Raw genomic sequence first — 20,562 nt, forward strand, 5'->3', positions numbered from 1 at the left:
TCTGTCTGGGAATTGGTCCTGGTTTGAGCAGGGGGTTGGACTAGGTGACCTCCTGAGGTCCCTTCCAACCCTGATATTCTATGATTATCCATCAATCAAGGTGGATGTGGCCCATTCCCAACAGTTGACAAGAAGGGGTGAGTATCAGCAGAGGGAAAACTAGTTTTTGTAAAAAGCAACAAAGAGTCCTGTGGCATCTTATAGGCTAACAAAAGTATTGAGGCATAAGCTTTCGTGGGTGAATACCCACTTCGTCAGACACGTTTGCAAATTAATTCCAGAATTGTAACATTCAAAAACCAGTAGCAGAGCACTTCAATCTCCCTGGACACTCAGTAACAGACTTCAACAAAAAAACTTCTGAAACAGACTCCAGTGAGAAACTGTACAACTGGAATTAATTTGCAAACTTGACGCCATCAAATTAGGCCTGAAGACAGACTGGGAGTGGCTGGGTAACTACAAAAAGTAATTTTCCCTCTGTTGATACTCACACCTTCTTGTCAACTGTTGGGAATGGACCACATTCACCTTGACTGAATTGGCCTCGTTAGCACTGATCCCCCACTTAGTAAGACAACTCCTATCTTTTATATTTATACTGGTTATTTATACCTGCCTACTGTATTTTCACTCCATGTATCTGATGAAGTGGGTTACAGCCCACAAAAGCTTATGCCCAAATAAATATGTTAGTCTCTAAGGTGCCACAAGTACTCCTCATTGTTTTTGCTGATACAGACTAACAAGGCTACCCCTCTGAAACCTATATACATTTATGTAAATAATTATATAGCTTAATGTATATTTATTCACATTCTTAATTATGTTAGAAAATGATCATTCAAAAAATCTAATAAGTAAATGCGTCAAACTCATGGTCTGTATCAAGCTGCAGTCAAATGGAATTTGGAATTCACTTTAAAATTGTTTTTGGTAGTTAAAGAACTACCTTAAATGTGCTGGATATATTAGAAAAAAGTTTATCAAAACATGTTTTTACACTGAAAACTGATTTACTGAACCAATCAAATATTAACACCAGTTAGCGATTTGAACTGTTTCTGGTCACATGTCCTTTAACACTTTCAGACTAGCAGAGTTCATCTTCTCACACTTCATTTTCATTCATTGACTGGAAGAGGAAAACAAGTTTTCTATTCTTCAATTCCCAATCTGTTTCTCACCGTTGAATGAACTAGTTGAACAGTTAGATAAAATGGAAATGAACAGAAATGAAGAAAATATTCTCTGCACCTGAAGAAAAGGCTACCTGCTATCAAAAGGACTTTAACATCCTCTGGCTTTAGGTGCTTAGCCAATGACTTCCACCAATTCAGTGGTTTGACTTTCTTTAGAAAGTCAGTATACTTATAAATAACAAATCAAGCAGTACATGATCTTACTACATACGTTTTGGCCTTAACTCAAGCTGTCATAATTACAAATATACTTAAGTTTATTTTTTAAAAGGAAAATGAATTCAAATTTAAAAAATCTGGGGGTTGTGTATGTCAGATTTTTATCCACTCTGAAACTTACAGTAATGAATTTATGAACTGGAATTTTTTCTTGCCCTTCTGCAATAGTATAGAACAGCAAGTCTTCCAAGCTAGGCAAGAGACCTTGCTTCATCTTACTAGGAATAAAAAGAAAGTCACAGAAGAGTTAGTGCAAATGCATTATTTACAATTTATCCACTAAAAAAAAGCAATGTAAACCAATTCTGCTACTAGAGAACTTGGGAACATTTGCAGGACAGTTATTTCGAAATTTAGTTCAACTATCAATTTTTTGGTGAAAGCTAAAAAAGCAGCATGTATATTCACTTTTTTTTTTTTTTAACTGTAGTTAAGATGTTCAACAGTTTGCATTAGTGGTATTACAATCAGTTTTGTATATGGCAATAAACTCAGAAATCAAAGAAGAGATACAGATATCTATTCTAATATCACCTTGTGAAACTGCTACATCACATCTTACTGTTCATGAGGTTCTGTAGGATGAGAATGCATATGGATAAAAATGTTGCATCACTTGACAAGAAAATCAAGTTAAAGCCCAATATAACAGGGGAACAAAGGAGAGTAAGAGGCACAAATTTTGTTTTGTTCACAAGGCTTAATTCCACACTTGAAATCACAAGCAGGCTTCTCACTGACTTCAGGGGGAGTTACACATGAAGAAGGGAAGACTTTGTCTAGAGATCATAAAGACCTAAGTGTAAATAAGATACTGGTTTTCACCAGAACAAATATGTGCATTACATTTTCATAGCCTACATTCTTTTCTTCACATCACACTTTCCCTGAACACAACATGAATCTTAATTTTAAAATACTTAAACTGCATGAGATATGAAAACAACAAAAAGGAACTGTTAGAAAGTTCTTACAACCTCAGAAATTAGCATACTGGATAGGACCAGTGATCTATCTAACCCACTCTCTCCAACAGTGCCCAGTGCCAGAAGTTTCAGAGGAAGATATGAAAAACCCATGGTAGGATAATTACTCTTTGGAGGATTCTGCAAGGATGCGCACCCACAGAAAACACCCCCACCCCCACCCTGCAGAGAAGCCATACACAGGGGGGAGCATGGGTGCAGTTTACTGAGGGATTGCCCCCTTCCAAACAGAGGTGAGGTCGGGGGGGAGGGGGGGACACAGACGTGGGGTTACATGCCACTGCCCCCCCCCATACCCCCGATTCTGCAAGCACAGAGCTGCCCAGGTGATGGAGGCAGTCTCAGCTCGGCTGACTCTGCAGCTGAATGCTGCCTCCTGGGTTCTAGTACCACTCGTGCTCCCCTTGTGTGTGCTGGGAGCCTTCCTGTTTTCTATTCTGTGCAACACTTAGTACCCGCAGTGGAGCTGGGTAAGGGTGGGGAAAAATGAGAGAAGGTGGGGATGAGGGGAAAGAGGCAGTGGGGAGGAAAGGGGGGTGAAATAGGGCAGGACGAGAATTTGGGAGTGAGGGGAGGGAGGTGGAGAAGAAAAATGGAGAGGAGAATCACAGGGGGAAGCAAGAGCCCAGCATGCAGTATCCCCTCAGTAGCAGCTGGGGCTCCCCCGTTAAGGAGGCCCATTGAACCCTCACCCTGACAAGCCCTACCCGCTACTCTTGGACCCCTCCAAGCCCCCCACACCCAGACCTCCATCCCACTGATCCCCAGCCAGCTGCACCTGGACCCCCCACCCCATCAAGCCCCACTCCCCCACAGTGAGCCCTATCTCTGCACATCCAGCCTTCTTCTCCTGGATCCCCTGCAGAGTCCCATTGCCCCTGCACCCAGAACTCCCCCAAATGAGCCTCTGTGCATCCAGATCTCCCACTGAGCTGCCCACACGCAGATGGCGCCACACAGAAACTTATCACTTCACATCTGGATCTCCCACACTAAGCCTCTCCACACTTGGATCTGCTGGGCTGAGCCCGCCCACCCACACCTGGCACAGAGCCCAGGGGTGTTTCTGGGGCAGGACCAGCCTTTGCATTGTGTCAGGGTCAGATGCAGCCTCACTGCCAAGTCCCTATACCAGGGGAGGTTGGAGCTTCAGGGTGATCTCCCACCTCAATGCAGCCAACGGCCTGTGCTTCCCACTGCCATGCTGTAGCCATATTTATTTATGGACAAATAAAAATTATGTGCACAATATTTTAAAATTCTGCAAATGTTAAGCACAGAATTCCCTCAGGAGTTGATAATTATGAAGTAACTGGTCTCTATGCAAGTTTGTTCCTACCCCATCAGCTAGCGGGTGGCTCACACTTGTAAGCACAACTTTTTTTTTTTATTCTGCCTCTAGGGATGATGTCCTAATATTGGTATGGATGCTTTCACTATTCATATACACATCTAAACAGTTTTTCAATCCTAATCAGATCTTTCCATCAATCACGTTGTGAACAGCTGAGGAAATTTTTTTTTAAAAAAAGCACAGTGCTTCATCAGTTTTAAGTCTGTGGCTCTTAAATTTTATTCAACGGCCTCTTATTCTTATATTACGAGAGAGTGTAAATAGAAGAGCCAGATTAACCTTCTCTAAATAATTCATTTTGCACATCTCCTATCCTGTCTCCTTGCCTCTCTAAACTGGTATTTCTCTCTGTTGTTTCACCTTCAATGCAATGCTGCAGGATCAGTTCTGAAACAGAAGGAGGTAGCACAATAAAATTTGTTTCCCTCCCAGCTCCTCCCCAAATTGTATATACTAAATCATAAGCCGGTTCATTTATAAGCTGACCCCCCCAAAATGTATACGTAAAAATGGAAAATTTTTATAACTCTTTCAGAAGCCAACCCTATAATTCAGTGGTCAGCAAACTTTAGCTCCCAGGCCATCAGAATAAGCTGCTGGTGGGCTGAGATGGTTTGTTTACCTTGAGCGTCCGCAGACACAGCGGTAAACCTAAGTGTCCCAGCACACCAGCTGCCTACCCTGACAGATCGGGACAGCAACTGGTGGGGAAATTTTTTTGGGAGGAGAAGCTGGAATTCAAGGGAGTAACCCGTGACCACCCCCCACATGACCCCAGCCCTAGCCTGGAACCCTCATACTCTCCCCATCCCATCCCTTCCCACCTTATGTGGGGAGGATGTCTCTGGCCTGGCTGGAGCTGCTCCAACAGGCTGGGCAGCGTGGCCACAGCCTGCTCCGGGGAGCCAGACTTGGCAGCACAGACGCAGCATGTTCCAGCAGGCTGGGCCGGGCAACACAGGCGCAGAGTGCTCTGGTGGGTGAGGCCAAGCGCCACGGCCTGCCACCCTGGAGCTGCAGCTGCTTCGGAGGCCGGAAGGAGAGCAGCTTGGCCAGAAGTGGAGAGACTCTGGCCCTGCCTCTTCCCTTCTGGCTGTGCTGCCCCACCTTGCTCCCTCTGTTGTGGGGAGCGGCCATGTCCCACCTCTCCCTCTCCATACCCGTTCATAAGCCGACTCCCTTCTCTGGTGCTTCCCTTTATTATTAAAAAAAACTCGGCTTCTGAACAAGTATATATGGTACATGATGGTTAAATACCAGAACAAATAGTCTTTTTTTGAAGCTTCACAACGTCACCTCCAATAGCATGCCAGGAATTACAGGTTTAGATTCAGCTTTTTATACTCTGCTCTCTGGACTGGCACAGTAATAGATTGTTGATGTTCTATCTCAGAACTCTGAGGAACAAAGTTACAATGGGCTTCAGATCATTTTCCTTCCCTCCCACCCCCCAATAGGCTGTCTTGCATGTGCTTCAGTTTTCTTTTAGACTTAGTGTCAACTTAAAATCAATGCTCTTGAAATTTTGGGGGGGGGGCGCCACTTTTTGACGCCCCCAAATCTTGGCGCCCTAGGCAACCGCCTAATTGGCCTAAATGGTTGCACCGGCCCTGCCTTCCCTCCTCCCCCACCCTACTCGGCGCTTCCCTCCTTCCCTACTGCACCCAGGCTACCTTGGTAGTTATCCCTCTATTTGTGTGATGAATTAATGAAGAATGCATGAATGTGAAGCAACAATGACTTTATTGCCTCTGCAAGTGGTGATCGAAGGGGGGAGGGGGGGTGGCTAGCTTACAAGGAAGTAGACTGAACCAAGGCGGGAGGTGTTTCATCAAGGAGAAAAACTGAACTTTCACACCATAGCCTGGCCAGTCATGAAACTGGTTTTCAAAGCTTCTCTGATGTGCACCACGCCCTCCTGTATTCTTCTGACCGCCCTGGTTCTGGCTGGGCATAATCAGCAGCTAGGCGATTTGCCTCAACCTCACATCCCACCATAAACGTCTCTCCCTTACTCACACAGATATTGTGGAGCGCACAGCAAGCAGTAATAACAATGGAAATATTGGTTTCACTGAGGTCTGTCTGCGTCAGTAAACTGTGCCAGTGCACTTTTAAACGTCCAAACACAGATTTGACCACCATTCTGCACTCGCTCAGCCTATAGTTGAACAGCTCCTGACTCCTGTCCAGGCTGCCTCTGTATGGCTTCATGAGCCATGGCATTAAGGGGTAGGCTGGGTCCCCAAGGATAACTGTAGGCATTTCAACATCCCCAGTAGTTATTTTCTGGTCTGGGAAGAAAGTCTCTTCCTGCAGCTTTTGAAACAGACCAGAGTTCCTCAAGACGCGAGCCATCCCACACTGATGTTGGTGAAATGTCCTTTGTAATCCACCAGTGCTTGCAGCGGCATTGAAAAGTACCTTTCTGTTTATGTACTTGCTGGCTTGGTGCTCCGGTGCCAAGATAGGGATCTGGGTTCCGTCTATTGTCCCACCACAGTTAAGGAATCCCATTGCAGCAAAGCCATCCACTATGCACATTTCCCAGAGTCACTACCCTTGATATCAGCAGTTCTTTGATTGCACTGGCTACTTGGATCACAGCAGCCCCCACAGTAATTTGCCCACTCCAAACTGACGCCCGACTGACCGGTAGCTGTCAGCCTGTGGAAGCTTGCAGTGCCAATCACCACTTCTCAACTGTGAGGGCTGCTCCTATCTTGGTATTCTGGAGCTTCAGGGCAGGGGAAAGCAAGTCACAAAGTTCCATGAAAGTGCCCTTACACATGCGAAAGTTTCGCAGACACTGGGAATCGTCCCAGACCAGCAACACTATGTGCTCCCACCAGTCTGTGCTTGTTTCCCGGGCCAAGAATCCATGTTCCACATGAACCTCCCCCATTAACATCATGATGTGGACACTGCCGGGGCCCATGTCTATGTCCTCATCACTGCGCTGCCATCACCTGCTCACCTGGTTTTGCTTTGGCAAGTTCTGGTTCTGCATATGCTCCAGGACAGGGGTCGGCAACCTTTCAGAAGTGGTGTGCCGAGTCTTCATTTATTCACTTTAATTTAAGGTTTCGTGTGCCGGTCATACATTTTCATGTTTTTTTAGAAGGTCTCTCTCTACAAGTCTATATTTTATAGAACTAAACTAGTGTTGTATTGTAAAATAAACAAGGTTTTCAAAATGTTTAAGAAGTTTCATTTAAAATTAAATTAAAATGTTGATCTTACGCCACCGACCCACTCAGCTCGCTGCTGGTCTGCGGTTTTGTTCACCTAGGTTGGCAGTGGGCTGAATGGGGCCTGCACTTACCTGGGCAGCTCCTATGTGGTGTGAGGGGTACAGGGGCTCTCATCTGGTGCTCAGGGTGGGGGTGGGAATGTGCAGGGTGCATGAGATGTGGGGGGGCTGGGGATGTGGGGGGTGCAAGAGTCAGGGCAGAGGCTGGGGCATATGAAGGGGGTGCAGATGTCAGGGTAGGGGGCTGGGTATTGTGGGGGTGCCAATCAGGGCTGGGGTCATGAGGGTGGGTGAAAGAGTCAGAGAGCTGGGTGGGTGGATGGAGGGCCAGGGGAGGCACTGTGGGGGAGAGTGCGAGTGATGGGGGTGCACGTGCGGCACTCTTCGAGGGCGTAGAGGCTGGGTGACTACCCCAATAATCCAATCCCTCCGCTCCTTGTCGCAACTACCCTCCCCTGGGAACCCCCCCTATCTAAGAGCTCCCTGGCAGCCTTATCCCCTGACTGCCCCCTAGGACCCTACCCCTACCTGTCCCCTGACTGCTCCAACCTATATCCATCACCCCTGCTCCCAGACAGAACCCCCCTGGACTCCACGCCTAACTGCTCCCCGCCCCTGACAGGATCCCCAGAACTCTGGACCTACAACCCTCTCCTGCCTGCCCCAACCCCTCTCCACACCCCTACCTCCCAACAGCCCCCCAGAACTCCTGATTCATCCAACCCCCGCAGCTGCCTTGTCTCCTGACCAACCCCTCACACCCTAATGCTCCCCAGGACTCTCTTTGCTCCCTGTCCCGACTGCCCTGACACCTATCCACCCCCAAACAAGACCCCCAGGACTCCCATGCCCCATCCAACCCCCCGTCCCTGACTGCCCCTCCAGAGACCCCCGCCCCTAACAACCCCCCAGTATACCACCCCCCCATCCAACCCCCCTGCTCCCTGTCCCCTGACTGCCCCCACCCCTTACCAACCCCCCCAACCAGCCCCAGCCCCCTTATCATGAGGCTCCTCGCTCACGCTGGACCCTGCCACCGCCGCCACCCCCGCGCGCGCAGCCCTGCTCTACCCCACCCCTCAGAGTGCTATGCGCACGGCGGCAGGGCTCCGGATGAGCGGGGATCGTCTTTTCCTCGCCATGGAGCCAAACGCTGCCCCGTGGGAGCGCCTAGCCCCAGCCCCCAGAGCGCTGCGCGTACAGCAGCAGGACTCTAGGGGAAGGCGGGGGAGGGGGCAGCGGCTTGCTGCGCTTGGGCCAACGCTCCGGCCAGCGCTCCGGCCCAGGACTGCGGGCCCCGCAGCTTGCCGCATCGGCAGGATTTTTAATGACACGCGGAGTCCCAGCAGGCAGCCACGTGCCATTAAAAATTGGCTTGCGTACCATCTTTGGCACGCATGCCATAGGTTGCCGACCCCTGCTCTAGGATAATGCATGTGGTGTTCACTGTGGCAATTATGAGCACTGTAATCTGAGCAGGCTCCATGATCTCAGTGCTATGGCTGGGCTGAAGAAAGACGCAAAACGATTGTCTATGCTGACTGAGGGAGGAGCAACTGACGACACATCTTACAGGGAACTAAAATCCACAAATGCTTGCATCAAGGAGAAACATGAACAACTGTCACACAGAATGGCCCCCTCAGGGACTGAACTCAAAACCCTGGGTTTAGCAGGCTGCTAATTTCATGGAGGGAGGAAGGGAGCAAATGAATACAAAACAAATCGGGTCTATTTCTTGTTTTGATCTACTTCATCTATTTTTTACAACTTTAGGCTGGCAGCAGACGGTGCAGTTCGACTGCTAGCCATCATCATCTCCTGGCTGCTCGGCAGAAGATGCCGCATTACGACTGCTAGCCATTGTCATCTCCTGGGTGATCGACAGAAGATGGGAATGACCTGGCTAAGTCTCTCCCATGTCTGCCCAGGCGCCCCTGACTGACCTCACCAAGGTCAGTTAAAAGAGCGCCCAGGAGTACGACAACGATGGCTAGCAGTCATAACGCACCGTCTGCTGCCAAAAGGCAATGAGCTGCCGCTGTGTAGCGATGCAGTCCCACAACTACCAGCACCCAGTAGACTTTGGTGACAGTCAGATGTGCGGGCTCCACGCTTGCCGTGGTATGGCGTATGCACAGCTAACCCTAGCAAAAAGGCGCAACACGATTGTCTGCTGTTGCTTGCAAGGAGGGAGGGAGGGAGAGCGAGCCTGACAACATGTACCCAGAATCACCCGTGACACTGTTTTCGCCTCATCAGGTATTGGGATCTCAACCCAGAATTCCAATGGGCGGCGGAGACTGCAGGAACTGTAGCATAGCTCCCCACAATCCAACACTCCGGAAGTTGATGCTAGCCTCGGTACTGTGGACGCAGTCCACCAACTTAATGCACTTAGAACATTTTTTTGTGAGGACACACAAAATCGACTGTATAAAAACGATTTCTATAAATTCGACCTAATTTCGTAGTGTAGACATACTCATTAAAAACAGCAAGTGCATAAACTTGTAATTTGAAAACAATCTTCAAATTAGTTACCATATGGTCACCTGTGCAAGTCATTCTTTCCTGGAAATGAAAGCCTTCAGACGAAACAAAATGTATAAACAAGAAAAAAATTGAAAAATCATTGCCTGGCTATGAAAGTTCTCTTTCACAAAATTACCAAGAATTCTCTGAGCTATATTTAAAGATGACTTGCAGTACCCCACCCTAAGACTGCAATAATAATTGTTGCGGGTAGTCACATAAACCATGTAGACCAGTAAAATTCTGCAGATTCACAAGAAATTCAATATTAGCTGAAACTATTTCAATGGTAGTTAAGCTTACTCATTAAAAATTAATAGTGAATAATAACCTAAATATATTTAATCCTATCCTTAATATTAATGATAGGCCTCATATTAAATTCTTCTTCCTCTACCCAAACCAGTGGTAAAAATTAGACTTCCTATTAAATAAACCAGAGAAAAACATTGTACTTACTCATGCACTAAGAACAGACGAGGACTTGTAAACGAATAGAACATTTACTGTTTCTTTTCACTTCAGAAAATTAAGATTATTTTTAAATGATGCAATGCTGACTAGTGTACAGACAGGCTGGCAACTCAATGAAGACAAATACGTGCAACGACACAAGGAAAGCTAAATCACTTTCTTCCATGCCACATTTTACATCTTTATAAATCACATACACTTAGCTTCTGAAAAAGACTATTTCTGGACTTCAAAATGTTATATACTGTTAACGCTGTAATTCTACATTTCAATAACTCAAAAGCATGCAATTTTTATTTCATATATTTTAGCAGTTACAATACTATACACATTCCAAAGTCTAGTGTTATTGACTTTTGCGCTTTTTACCGAGTTCCAGTAAGTTTCCCAACAAACTTTCTGAATTATATACGTTTCCATTAACAACAAAAAAAATAGATTTCTAGAAATCTGAAATTCAGATCTGAATCTTTGCTGACACTTGGGCAATGCATATACTTACAAATATTTTATAGCGTTAAAAAAGAGCTGAAATCTATAAATCTGCTCTATCACAAGCTTTACAATTATGCCCCAGGAAACTGCACCTGTCCTATTTATATCAATGCAGATATATGCCCTTAAACGTTGAAATATTGACAACAAGCTTCTTACACCACCCTTCATTACCTTTACACTTATATTTTCTTAAATCAGTGTACGCATTTCACAACTGAAGGTTTTTTTTTTTAAAAAAAATCCCCATATCTTTCACATCCATTGCTGTTAAATCAAGCTGACTGATCCAATATTTAACAATACATTTGCACCAGCTGCCAAAGCAAATGAGGCTACTATTCAATATTTACAGAAAATGCTATGTCAAATGGACTATCTTTCAATAAAGTTTATCAGTTCAAACTGCAGAATAAGCTTTTGCCCTTTTTATCAGTTCAATATAGTTTGTACATAACATTTACTTAACCTAAAAGCAATATTTTAGCACGGTAACACACTTAGCAAGAAAGTGTTATTCAGCATATGTTGCATAGAGGTAAGATACTGAAGTGGAGGGAACATGCTATTGCCATAGTTAGCTTAAAGTGGAAATTCCAATTTATTCGCTGCTTTATGGTTTATATCATATTCTGAAAAACAAGGAAAAGAGTAGGAGTAAACTCGTTTTAGGTAAGAAAGATTAGAACAGTATTTGTGAAATCTACTTTAGTCTATAGGATGGAATAATGGAGGTTGCGCCACACTGCCACTTAACAAAGGTTCTAGGACATACGAACCGTGTGATCAAGGATCCAGCCACCTCAACCTTGCCCGTGTTCCTCTTTACCCCCGCAGCGAACCAACCTACAGAACTGCAGGGCTGTTCACAAGAGTCAATGTCACACAAAATTAATAGATTGTTTGTTTAAATAGAAAACTAGCATGTCAAATGTGGTGTTGATTTTTGTCCTAGAGGATATGTCTACACTGCAATTAGACAACCATGGCTCGCTTGTGCCAGCTGACTTGGGTTAAGGGGCTTGGGCTAAGGGGCTATACAACTACAGTGTAGAAGTTTGGGTTTGGGCTACAGACTGAGCTCTGGGACCCTCCAACCGCTCAGGGCCCTAAAGCCCAGACTCCATCCCCAGCCTGAACATCTACACACCCCCAAGGCCCAAGATAAAGCCAGCTGCCACAAGCCAACCATAGGTTTTTAACTGCAGTATAGACGTACCCATACACATCTACCCACTAGGAAATTGACTGAGACTATCGATTCATTTCACATTGGGTGCTCAGACACCATAATATGGTGTTAACTTTCTTGTCACTACCACTACCTACCAAACAATGATTAGAGCCATGAAGAAATTTCCTTATGAAAAACTGGTACTGTTTACTTCGGAAGGGAAGTGGATAAGAGGGAGGCGTGATAATGGTTTACAAAATAATGAATAATGTAAATAAATTGATATAAATTGGTCACTTCTATTCACCTTTCCATAATCCAAGAATAAGAAGCTCACAGCAATTGAAAGGTAGCACATTTTAAATTGATAAAAACATCACTTCCACTTAAAGTATAATTAGCCTGTGAAACTTGTAGCCTCATGATATTATAGATGCTAAGAGTTTAGCGAGATTCAAAAGAGGACTAAGTATGTATATACATCCAGAGAGATGCAGTAGTAAAGATATGATAAAAAACCACACACCAAAAACAATTGTTTTGGAAGGGTTCAAAAGTTGCTATTTGAGGGCATGAGCCAGTTTCTATCTGATGGGGGACAGAAAAAAAAAGGCTTCCCTATACACCTTGGTGCATAACTGGGTTTCTTGAACCTTCAGCATTGACCTGGGCTGGATCTGAAAATAAATCAATTAGGTAAGGATGCACTATGTTATCAGAGTCTAATCTCATCCTTTAAAACAATCCACATCACTTGTAAGCCAGCCTTGAAAATTATAAAAGCACCATTAAAACAGAGAGCCTCAGAAACTATTTTATTGTATTTCAGAATCATAAACCAGCGTCCTGGGTCAGGGCTATTGTGATCTACCTACAACTTTAAGTCGGCTCTGCTCACAGTGTTTTGGAATTTTAAAATAAAAAACCTAGCTAAATTACGCATAAAGTGGTGGTGGCACTGAGCCAGCGAGGGCTGGGCAACCAGTAGGCTAAGTGACCCAAAATCAACTTTTAAGGACATATTAAAGAAGTACCGGAATGGTAAATGGGGTCATTCCTTGTAGATAGTTATCAAAGCTATGTTAAACAGATGAGAGGTCTGTATTGTTAGAGAATCAGAGGCACATACTAATTGTATTTGTCTGTGTTTATCTCTATCTGTCTGAAATTTAACAATGTGATCTAATCATCCTGTAGATTAGAAACTTCTGTTCCTATATTTCATCACTATATTATATTGAGTCAGAGATCAAAAGGGGATATTAACATTTAGATGAAACTTGTGGTGTACTAATATCACTGTCTTTATTTCTCTTTGAAGTTTGCAGTAAACTACCTATGCACCATCTGAATGGTAATTGCCTTGTACTAATCAATACAACTAGCTACCAGCGTATGCCTAGAAAATAGAGATTTACTTCAAAGCAACAATGTATGTCCTGCTATGACAAGAGGCTTCTCAGCCTGCTTGTGAACTGTAAAGAAGGTCTCGGGTCTAATCTTTTTTTAATCTCAGATCTGCTTAAACGTTGTCAGGGGAAGTTCAAGTCACAAAACTGAAACCTCCAGGTGTGCACTGGACTACCCCTACAAATTCTCCTAGAAGAATTTGAACTCTACACATAGACTGCCTATTGGACTATAACTCATTGGATTGATTCTGGAAGGAGTTTTACAAATCATATCAGCATGTTATCTCTGCTACGAAACTGACCCAAGAATTTTATTCTTATCTGTATGTACAATGATCTTTTCACCAAAGCAATTCTTTCTTAAATAAATCTTAGATTAGTTAACAAGAACAGGCTGTGTGTATTTGGGTAAGATCTGAAATATTAATTAACCTGGTGGGTAATTCTTGGGGCTAGCAGACTATCATATATGGTGAATAAGATTTTAAGTACTCCCTACTATATTAGACTTGGCTGTCTGGGTGGGAGCCAAAGGCTGGATTGCTTAAGAGGAACTGTATTTTAGCTTCTTGGGAAACAATACAGCATTACAAAAGCTGTTATTGGCTTGGTAAAATCCAATTACAGAACAAACCACCAGTTTTGTAGATCATCTGCCCTATTCTTTACAGTTTGCCCTGATTGAGCATTCTGTGTGTGGCCAGTCTAGCAACCATGGTCACAGTGGTCTCACATGAATATAAGATTTTCTTTCCACTGTTCTACAATACAAGAGGTAGGAAGAATCATGTGCTATTACGCTGAAAATAAGAATTCAAAAAAGCGGTATCTCAGCACATTCAGGCTAGACACAGCCAAGTACAGAAGTTTTGCAAATACTGTTTTTGCGGCATGCTGTAGTCTGAATGACTATAACAGCCACTACAATTTCTGCAGATTCTTGTACCCTAAAAATATGGCATTTAAAAAAAATATTTTACAGCTGCTTCATATGTAGTCCAGTTGTCTCAAATCTACACTTCTCCCACAAATAATTTTTCTAATTTTATAAATAAGGATTTACACAAAATCCTAAAAAAGTATCACTCAGTCTATCACAGGAAAAAAATTACGAATTAACAAGCAGAGAAACTAGGTAGGTTTCTAACATGACAGAACTTCTCTATTTCTGAAAGAATTTCCCTCTGTTTCTGGGGTATAAAGATATTTTATTGAAAATTAAACATGATATACAAAAAAATAAATTTCAAAGTCATGAAGATCGCAAAGTCAACTACTCTAAAGTTACAAAATGCCAAATTTACAGTTGTTCAACCTTAATTTTGCCCCCTTGTCTCATTCACTTCAGGATGGATGCACAAGGGTCTTGCGGGAAACAAATAATTTGATTGAGTAATCAGACTACCAAAACTTTTATATGCATAAAAGGGAAAATTAAAAAGTTGAACAGGCACCCATAAATTTGGCATTTTCTAACTTTCAAGAAGGGCTTTGGAGTGAAGCCCAGAGCTGGAGAGCAGAGCAGCTCCGGAGTAGTGGAGCTGCAGGTTTTTGCCTGGAGCTGGAGCAAAGCCAGAGCACAGCTCCAAAGCCCTGCTTTCAAGTGCTTGGACTAAATAACCTTTCTTTTAATGAATTTTTCTTTAAATATGGGGTAATTTCACAGGCCGACTTCACATATACTCATCCTAAACCTTCAGCACTGCACAACAAACTTTTTCCACTTGAGCTACAGAACTAACTAGCCGACAAGGGCAGAAGGCTATTATTCCAGAGGGGGAATGCACCAGTAGATCCATGGATGGATGTGGCGAACCGCAGTTCTCTCTCCTCCAGGACACTGGGAAGCTCTGGAATGTGGGATCCATATGATGCCCCTGAAGGTGAGGAGGAGAGATGGAAGGAAAGGCCCACAGCAGCTTCACCTACCCAACAAGGGACTGGGAAGGAAGTAGCAGCGTCTCGGGCACTAGCAGTAACGGTCAGGGACTGACTCCAAATGATAGAAGCAAAACGGGTAGGGTTCCACCATACCTTTCGAGTCCGAGGAAGGACAGGCAAAGGGAAAAAACTGTGGAACCGGACCATGAATTTGAGATAGGAGCTTTGGTGATTTTTTTCCCCCAAACGGAAGGGAGAGAAGCACCATGAACACACTGTTGGTAGGCACGGAGAACTCACTGACAAATATTCAATACCCCCAAGGGATTTATATTTCCAAGGCTTACATTTTTTTAAAAAAATGTTTTGATTAAACACTGATGCATCCTGAAATTTACGAACTTTAATCTTGTGAGTCTTAAACTTTGAAAACTGCTAACTCTAAAATTAATCAACTAGGATTGTTTCTCTAGTTAACCACAAATAAAAAAGATTCTCCTCTGAACAAAACATATATGACAGATTTCTGGTGGAACACCAGGTGGTACGTGCACATGTGGGTACAGGAGGTCAAAACAGAGACCATAAAAGTTATATCCTTAATTACAGCACAATATCCCAGGCCTGAAAATGCACTAACACTGACAGAGTAAAGAGCCAACAGTGTATGAATTTCTGCTTACTTTAATTTTTCACTTTAAAAGAAATTAACTTTCTATACTTTAAGTTGCAAAAATGTCTATGAGACAAGTATAAAATAATGAAGTGCTGTTTTCTTGAGTCTACAGACAACTACAGTGACACAGCTGCTGCTCCTCAAAGCTTTGCGCAAATTTTGAGCAGCTGATTGACAATGAATGCCAGAGATTTCCACTTCTGCCCAAAGGAACATAAAGCATCAATGAAATACATGAGCCTTGTCAATTTCATGCTGCAGCATTTCAAAACCATGAGCAGCAGTAAAGGCAGACCAGGAGCCATTCAGTAAAACAAAGTTCTACACTGGATCAGACAGACAAGTGGTCCATCTAGTCCAGTATCCTGCCTCCTACAGTAGCTAGTACTATTGTTTTTAAATACGTACTATAATAACCCTGGATTTTCTTGTTATCCATGTAGGCACCTAATCCCTTTCTGAACCCCACTAAGCTATTCACCTGTTAGTGTGCAGAGTGAGCGTCACAAGCTGTGCTGTATGAAAAAGTCTCTCTCTATGATTTTTATTTGCCATCTTTAGTTTCATTAAACGATCCCTTTATCTTATTTTACAAGGAAAAAAAAAGAAAACTTCACTCTCTCTTCAGAAACAGGCAGATAATCTAAAAAACACAGGCTGCTGGGATCCACAGAGCAGCTGCACCTCAACCCACAACCAAAGCAGCATGTGAGAGAGGCAGAGCAGTAGACAACTGCTTGCATTTTACACACACACACACACACACACACACACACACACCTTTTCTATATTGCACTGTACACAGAGCAAATTCTATATTCACAATACCTAAAACCTTAAATACGTTGGGGCTCAACAAATGTTTATGGAACAGTGAAACAAATTTGTTTTTTAATTTCTCATTTTTTGCTTATTTACGTATATAGAAATATTTAAAGCCAAGTTTGTTATGCTTGGGATGCTTGTGGAATAGATCTATTTTTGAAATCATGCATTAAGGAATTCTCAACTGGAAGCATCCAGCACTGAACAGTTTGGCGAAAAAGTTGTGCAAATTCCAGCACTGACTGCTCAACTGGAAAAAGAGTATTTGGAAACTGGTTATTTATTTATAAATCACTGCATAATTGTCTTGATTTTTGGCCATTGTAAGGCTGTGTCTACACTGCCACTTTCAGCACTAAAACTTCTGTCTTTCAGGGGTGTGAAAAAACAGCCCTCTGAGCAACAAAAGTTGAAGCGCTGAAAAGCGCCAGTATAGACAGCACTTTATTGCTGGGAGACGCACTCCTGGCAATAAAGCTACCATCACTTGTTAGGGGTGGGATTTTTTTTTTTTTTTTATATCACCAGGAGAGCTCTCCCCCGGCACTAAAGCGTGTCAATGAGAATGATTTTTAAAATGTGGCTTGTGATTTTTTGGCCTGCATGTGATCAATCAGTATTTTTTATGTGACAGCAAAGTAATTAGACATTTTATTATTTACAATTTGCACTAGTAAACAGCAGTGCATTGATATAGGTTATACAGGAGAAGACTGTAAAATAATATAACTACTTTGGAATTAATCTACAGACAAGAATGGATAAGAATTCAAATTAGGGAGTTAGGATGGTGCCCTTTCTACATCTGTAACCATACAGCATGTTTTTGTCTCACTGAAATATTATCTTGAAATTAAAGGTCAATAATTCTATGAACTGCACTTAGAACCATCATGCAAATTAAGCTGATAAGAACCAATACAACTTAGATAATGTTTTCACCTCTCTATTTACAATCATTCATGAAACTACATCCAAATAGCAAACTTTGCCTATGAACAAAAAATACTATGCATACACATGATGTGCACAAGAATTATAGGAGTTTAATATAGCACAAATTTCATACGCCCAGTACTGGGGATGACCTGCCCGCATATAAGCCAAAGCCTGGGGACAAAGAGAGAAGCAACACATAAAAAACTCTGAAAGGCAGAAGGGGAAAGCAGGAAGAAAGCTTATTTTCTCTTCCAGGAGGTAGAAGGGGGTTGAGCTTAACATTTACAAGACCAATGCTAGCTAAAGGCTGATATGAAAGAGCCCTTCAGATAGACATTTTAGCATCTTTTCCTTTCCCAACAGTCAGAGTATTTGTGAGGTGCCCAACTTAGTTTTTAAATGAATGTGTTGTTCCCTAGACCTTAATAATGGAATTCATACTCCTTTGTGTTTTGCACACTTTTCTAGCTAGTAAGTTTAGCCCAGTGAGTGATAAATTTTAGGCCCTCTCAGATATTAAAATGAGCTTAATGAAATCAACTTTTGGCTGCTGTCTGTCATCACTTCCCCATCCTCTTACAACCATGAGACCAAGACATAAATTTGGATCAATCCACCTAGCTACTCCTCCTGCCTCATGCCATGGGAATCAATATAAACATCTATAATGCACATGCTGCCTCTATTAATTATAGGTTGGAGATCAGAGAATCTAATGGATAACTCTTAAAAAATCACCAGATGTAGCACTGTAATTGAGAACACCATTATAGGACTGCCAATACTGTACTAGATAGTACCGAGGTTACTTTTCATAATTAGTACAAAAGGTATAACACTTTACCTCTAATACTTCTGTTCGCACAAAATACCATTCTAACAAAAAAAAAAAAAACACACTAGTACACAGGTCTTATCTGAACTGAAATTTACATATTTCCTGCTCAACAGCACCCCAGTTATTTTGACAGAAAGATATCAAGTCTCTTCAAGCAGTCAATATGTTCAAGACTATTACTGGTTGCCAGTTTACAGCAGCAACTATCTCCCCAGGCTCCATATGCTGACATTCCCTTGTTCCCCATTTGGATTACAGCAGATAATCTACAGGCCACAAAAAATGGCATGTTCATAATCTGCTGAAATTTGCTGATGCAATGCACTGCACTTCAGTATAGAAAGATCCATTAAGAATATCTTATTTTAATATTAGAGTTAAATAAATTTACATCAGAGATTCGGAATAGAATCCTGTACCAGAACTATTTTGAGATTTTTGACCTGCTACGGATGTACACTGCAATATCTCTTTCGGCGTGGCTGCAGCATGTATCTGCTTTCGCCCTTGAGGGAGGGAGAGAGAGAGATACGCACAGGAGTCAATACACATAGGAGATGGTAGAAATATTTAAGTGCATTTTGTTTTATTCTCCGCCAGGCCCGCGAGGGGTGACCCCGCTCTGCTCCGCGTGCAGGGATGGACCATCCACCGGCTGCCTCTCCCCGCGTGGCGAGCGCCCCAGCACTCCGCCCCGCCCGGGGCCGCCGGCCTCCGCCTCCCGCCGCCGCTTCCTGCCCCGGCCCCCCGAGACTCACTTGTCCCCCCCGCCTCCAGCTAGCTCCTGGCCGCCGTTGTGGTTGTTGTTGTTGCCGCTGTCGGCGGGCGGGGCCCTGGCGGACAGCGGCGGCCCCTTGCCGGGCTCCTGCAGGGCCCCCTCCGAGCGGGTGGGCAGACGCTGCGGCGGAGCGCGGCAGCAGCAGCCCCGGACGGGGGTTGGGGAGCGAGCCGGTACGCAGTGCGGCCGCAGCGAAAGGGGCTGGCGGGCGCTGGACGCAGAGCCTCGGCCCCACCGGGCTGGCTGAGCCGCAGCAGCTCCCTGAACAACGCAGGCTCCAGAGCCGCATCCTGCCGCGCCGCTTCCCTCCGCGAGTGCTGCGCTCCAGCCCCGGCCGCGCCGGGTAGCCAGCTTGTGGAGGGGGCGCAGCCCCGCCCCCGGCCTGTTGGCTACCGCCCTAGCTGTCAGGCGCTTGCCAGCCCATTGGTCGCAGGAGACGCCACTCAGGATCCGCCCCGCCCACGCCGAGCCCAGACTCGAAACTGTGGCGCACTTGGCCTCTGAGGCTGTTCCGTTGAAGTCAACGGCAGAGCCCGGGGGGCAGGGAGGGGCTGGCCCAGCTTGGGGAGGGTGCGGCGCGAGCGTGGCGGGGACTAAGAGCCGGCCCGGGGCTGCCGGGGCCGGGGCGGGTAGCGCCCCAGGGCCAGCGGCGCTGCAGACGGGAGGGGAGCAGCCCCGGGAGAGCGGGGGGTCTCGGCCCCACGCCCGGCCAGGTCGCCACGTAGGCGAGAGCTCTGCGGCCGAGCCGAGCCCAGCCGCGCCTGTGCCTAGGCTCGCCCCTTGGTGAGCGCTACAGCACCGTCCGTGCCGCCGTCTGAGGGCGCTGCCTCCGCAAACAGCTGGAGGTTAAAGCTGATGGAGAGCGGAGCGCCTCTCGTCTGCGAGCACACACGTAACCTCGGGCGGGAGCGGCCCGTGAGCCCTTTCTTGAAGGGCCGGAGCTGGAACGATCGCGGCAGCGCGAGGGGGGTCAGAGCTGCAGCGAGCTTTTTATAGCGAAACCTTGACCGGCTAAAGCAGGCTTTTCCCACGCCCTGTAAAAGCGCTCAGCGTAGGAAAGTTTGCCGTAAGGGAGGGGAAAGGTTTCCACTGTAAACCTAAGAGGAAACAAAAAGAGTTAATGGCTTCATGAGAAATAACATCGATCGCAGCACTTTCTATTCCCGTTTCTTTTACGATGTGTCAGAAATGGAAACCACACTTGATCTTAGCCAAGGCCGAGCTAGAAGCTTCTCTACGCTAGTAGCATGGAGTTACGTAATGTCACATGGCAGTTACCATGGGTACAGATGACTTCCATGAAATATCAACTGTACTGCCTTCTAATGGAGGAGAGAAGACAAAATAGTTGGCAAATGGATTGTACCAGAACAACATATTGAGTGCCTCTGGGCTAATTTTTTGTCAGCTGCCTAATTTAATTATTCAGTTAGGTTTCAGTGCTTTTCAGTATGCCTTTTTCTAGATAGTTACTATGATTAACCGTATACATAATACAGGAATTTCTGTGAAAATAAGATT

General features: G+C 44.7%; 1 protein-coding gene across 4 annotated transcripts in view; it reads right to left on the reverse strand.

Annotated features, from left to right (window-relative positions):
* GLS (glutaminase) overlaps nucleotides 1-19,414 on the reverse strand; it is a 114,341-nt gene extending 94,927 nt beyond the window's left edge. Inside the window, exons 1-3 of one of the 4 annotated variants that reach the window (XM_032763344.2) lie at nucleotides 19,022-19,361; nucleotides 18,707-18,769; nucleotides 1,543-1,639 (exon numbers count right to left, since the gene is read on the reverse strand). In XM_032763344.2, coding sequence (XP_032619235.1) covers nucleotides 1,543-1,635 — 93 coding nt within the window. In that variant the 5' untranslated portion in view covers nucleotides 1,636-1,639; nucleotides 18,707-18,769; nucleotides 19,022-19,361. Of the gene's footprint in view, nucleotides 1-1,542; nucleotides 1,640-18,706; nucleotides 18,770-19,021 lie in introns of all 4 variants that reach the window. The other 3 variants (XM_032763345.2, XM_032763346.2, XM_075070046.1) reach the window with 3 other exon arrangements.
* Between the last annotated feature and the right edge of the window lie 1,148 nt (nucleotides 19,415-20,562).

Source organism: Chelonoidis abingdonii, chromosome 10 (assembly GCF_003597395.2).
Source record: "Chelonoidis abingdonii isolate Lonesome George chromosome 10, CheloAbing_2.0, whole genome shotgun sequence".
Lineage (NCBI taxonomy): Eukaryota > Metazoa > Chordata > Testudines > Testudinidae > Chelonoidis > Chelonoidis abingdonii.